At 40.0% G+C, this 2,073-nt stretch overlaps 1 protein-coding gene across 1 annotated transcript in view; it reads left to right on the top strand.

Moving 5' to 3' along the window:
- Nucleotides 1-2,073, top strand: part of LOC106520304 (transcription factor Maf) — a gene marked incomplete at its 5' end in the record, with an annotated part of 45,329 nt that overhangs the window by 6,144 nt on the left and 37,112 nt on the right. Inside the window, 1 exon segment of the mRNA XM_014012303.1 lies at nt 422-492. Within this exon segment, the coding sequence (XP_013867757.1) occupies nt 422-449 (28 nt within the window). The 3' untranslated portion in view covers nt 450-492.

The raw sequence follows: 2,073 nt of genomic DNA, 5'->3' as shown, positions 1-2,073 counted from the left end.
TATATATACTATAAGTATAGGCTACTTATTTTTAAAGCCTAAACTGTAAACCAAATCTAACTCTTGAAATAATGCTTAAATTTAAAGTATTCAACAGTTTATTTCCTTTTTAATTGTTTGTTTTTGTCTGATTTTGTTTTGTCATTTAAACTGTTGCATTTTTTACACGATCCTAAACTAAATGAAATTATAACATTACAGCTCTGAGTTCTACAACAGCCTTTTATATCKTTAACTTTCATAGACTTTAGGGGAAATTTAAACCGCAGTAGAAACTAAACAAAGAATTCATAGCTATTTGTTTGCTCTCTTCTTTCACAGACCAGTTCTGAAGTCAAATATCTCAAATTAATGTTGCACTTAAAGATGAGGTCACTGTTAAGTCACGTTAACATTTGTTCCTGTTCTGTTCTTTTTGCAGGACGTCGAGAAAATTCCTCCATCTGTGATAGAGACCCGTGTTCTCTTGGTCCCGCCAGCCTGGAGACGGAGGTAACGCAAACGTTTCAGCCTCTAATCTGGGACACTTTGTTAAAATGAAACACTGTCATGTTGTGTTTTTTCACTGACAACTAAGATGAGAAAAGAAAAACACAAGTGAACTTTGAAAGGAGTGATGCAAGACTCTTGCAATTTAAATTTCCTGTCTGCTGGCAGCTTCATCAGAAAGTGGAGTGTATCCTGCTTGTGTTGAGCTTATTGTTGTGTGTAAGAGCTGTTAAAATGACAACATAGAAACTATTCTGTCATTTACATTTTAAAAAAACAATATCTGWCTCAAAACTCTGCATTCAAGAGTGCAGTCTTATGAACTATGATTTATGAAAAAAATGCAACATATAGTAAAATAATTGTAAAACACGAATAAATTTATTTATTCTTACATATGCTTCTCAAAAGTTAATTTGAACAATTACCAAAACTGCCCAAAAATCTTAGCAATAGTTAAGATAAAAAAAATTACTGTTTATCATCACAAACGTAGACAAAACTAGTTCTAGATAACTACTAATTTGAGTTTCCTTATGCACGTAAAACAAATATTAATATCATTTTCCTGTTCTGTGTACGTTTGTACAGTAAGCGCTGCGCTCTCCTTCCATCGATTGCATGCAGTGTTTTCTCTGGAGCTCTGCTTGAATGACAGGGGGGTGCGTGGGTGACATGCACAGTGCTCATGGGATGAGGCCACGACCTTTGACCCCTCTCCTGACCCCACTGACTCCTTTCATCTTCCTTTCTCTTTTTGCAGAGAGGGGGGAAAAACAAACACTGAACGTTATTTATTTTTTTATCTGGGGCTGACATGGGGATGGATGAACACTGGGATTAACAGTGAGAAAAAGAATAGGAGGGCTARTTTGTTGTTGTTTTTACATCTGATACTTGTTGAGGAAAGAAGGAGGGAATGGAGACCAGTTTGGTGGGGGAAACGTGGAGGGACTGATGGAGGGAAGGCACCTGGATTTGGATGTGAACGTTCAGAGTGGAGTGGGGGCRGAGGGCCTCCTGTCCGTGGATGCAGACAGACAGGCAGGGTAACCAGAGGCAGGCGGTGACCTTCTCTGCTRCTGGAGGATCGAAGGCTTTATTTAAAGGCCTGGTCAATGCTGGGTGCTGCTGAGGTATCAGACTTACAGCCAGGCGACCCATCATCACTGTAATACAAGTCTGTAACGCCAACCCCCCACCTTCTCTAACACACACACACACACACACACACACACACACACACACACACACACACAGGACAGGATACTACCTCCGGACACCTCAAGTTTTACCTCGTACCGTTAAAAGGCTGGACAAAGAAAAACGACAGCATCAGCATCAGCTAATTTTCCTGAGCAGCAGAGCAGACACTTGGCTCTGCTCGTGTGTAGCAGCGTTACGACGCTCACTTTGGCTTCAGAAAATAAACACATATCTTACTTTGCTTTGAACAAGTCTTAAACTGGTGCACGCTTCAATCATACATGTTAAAGGAGTGAGGCTGTAGAGATAAAACTGTGTCTGTTTATGTGTGTGTGTGTGTGTGTGTGTGTGTGTGTGTGTGTGTGTGTGTGTGTGTGT

Source organism: Austrofundulus limnaeus, unplaced genomic scaffold, assembly GCF_001266775.1.
Source record: "Austrofundulus limnaeus strain Quisiro unplaced genomic scaffold, Austrofundulus_limnaeus-1.0 Scaffold90, whole genome shotgun sequence".
Taxonomy (NCBI): domain Eukaryota; kingdom Metazoa; phylum Chordata; class Actinopteri; order Cyprinodontiformes; family Rivulidae; genus Austrofundulus; species Austrofundulus limnaeus.
The sequence above is the reverse complement of the archived record's forward strand: the minus strand, read 5'-3'. Positions and strand labels throughout refer to the sequence as shown.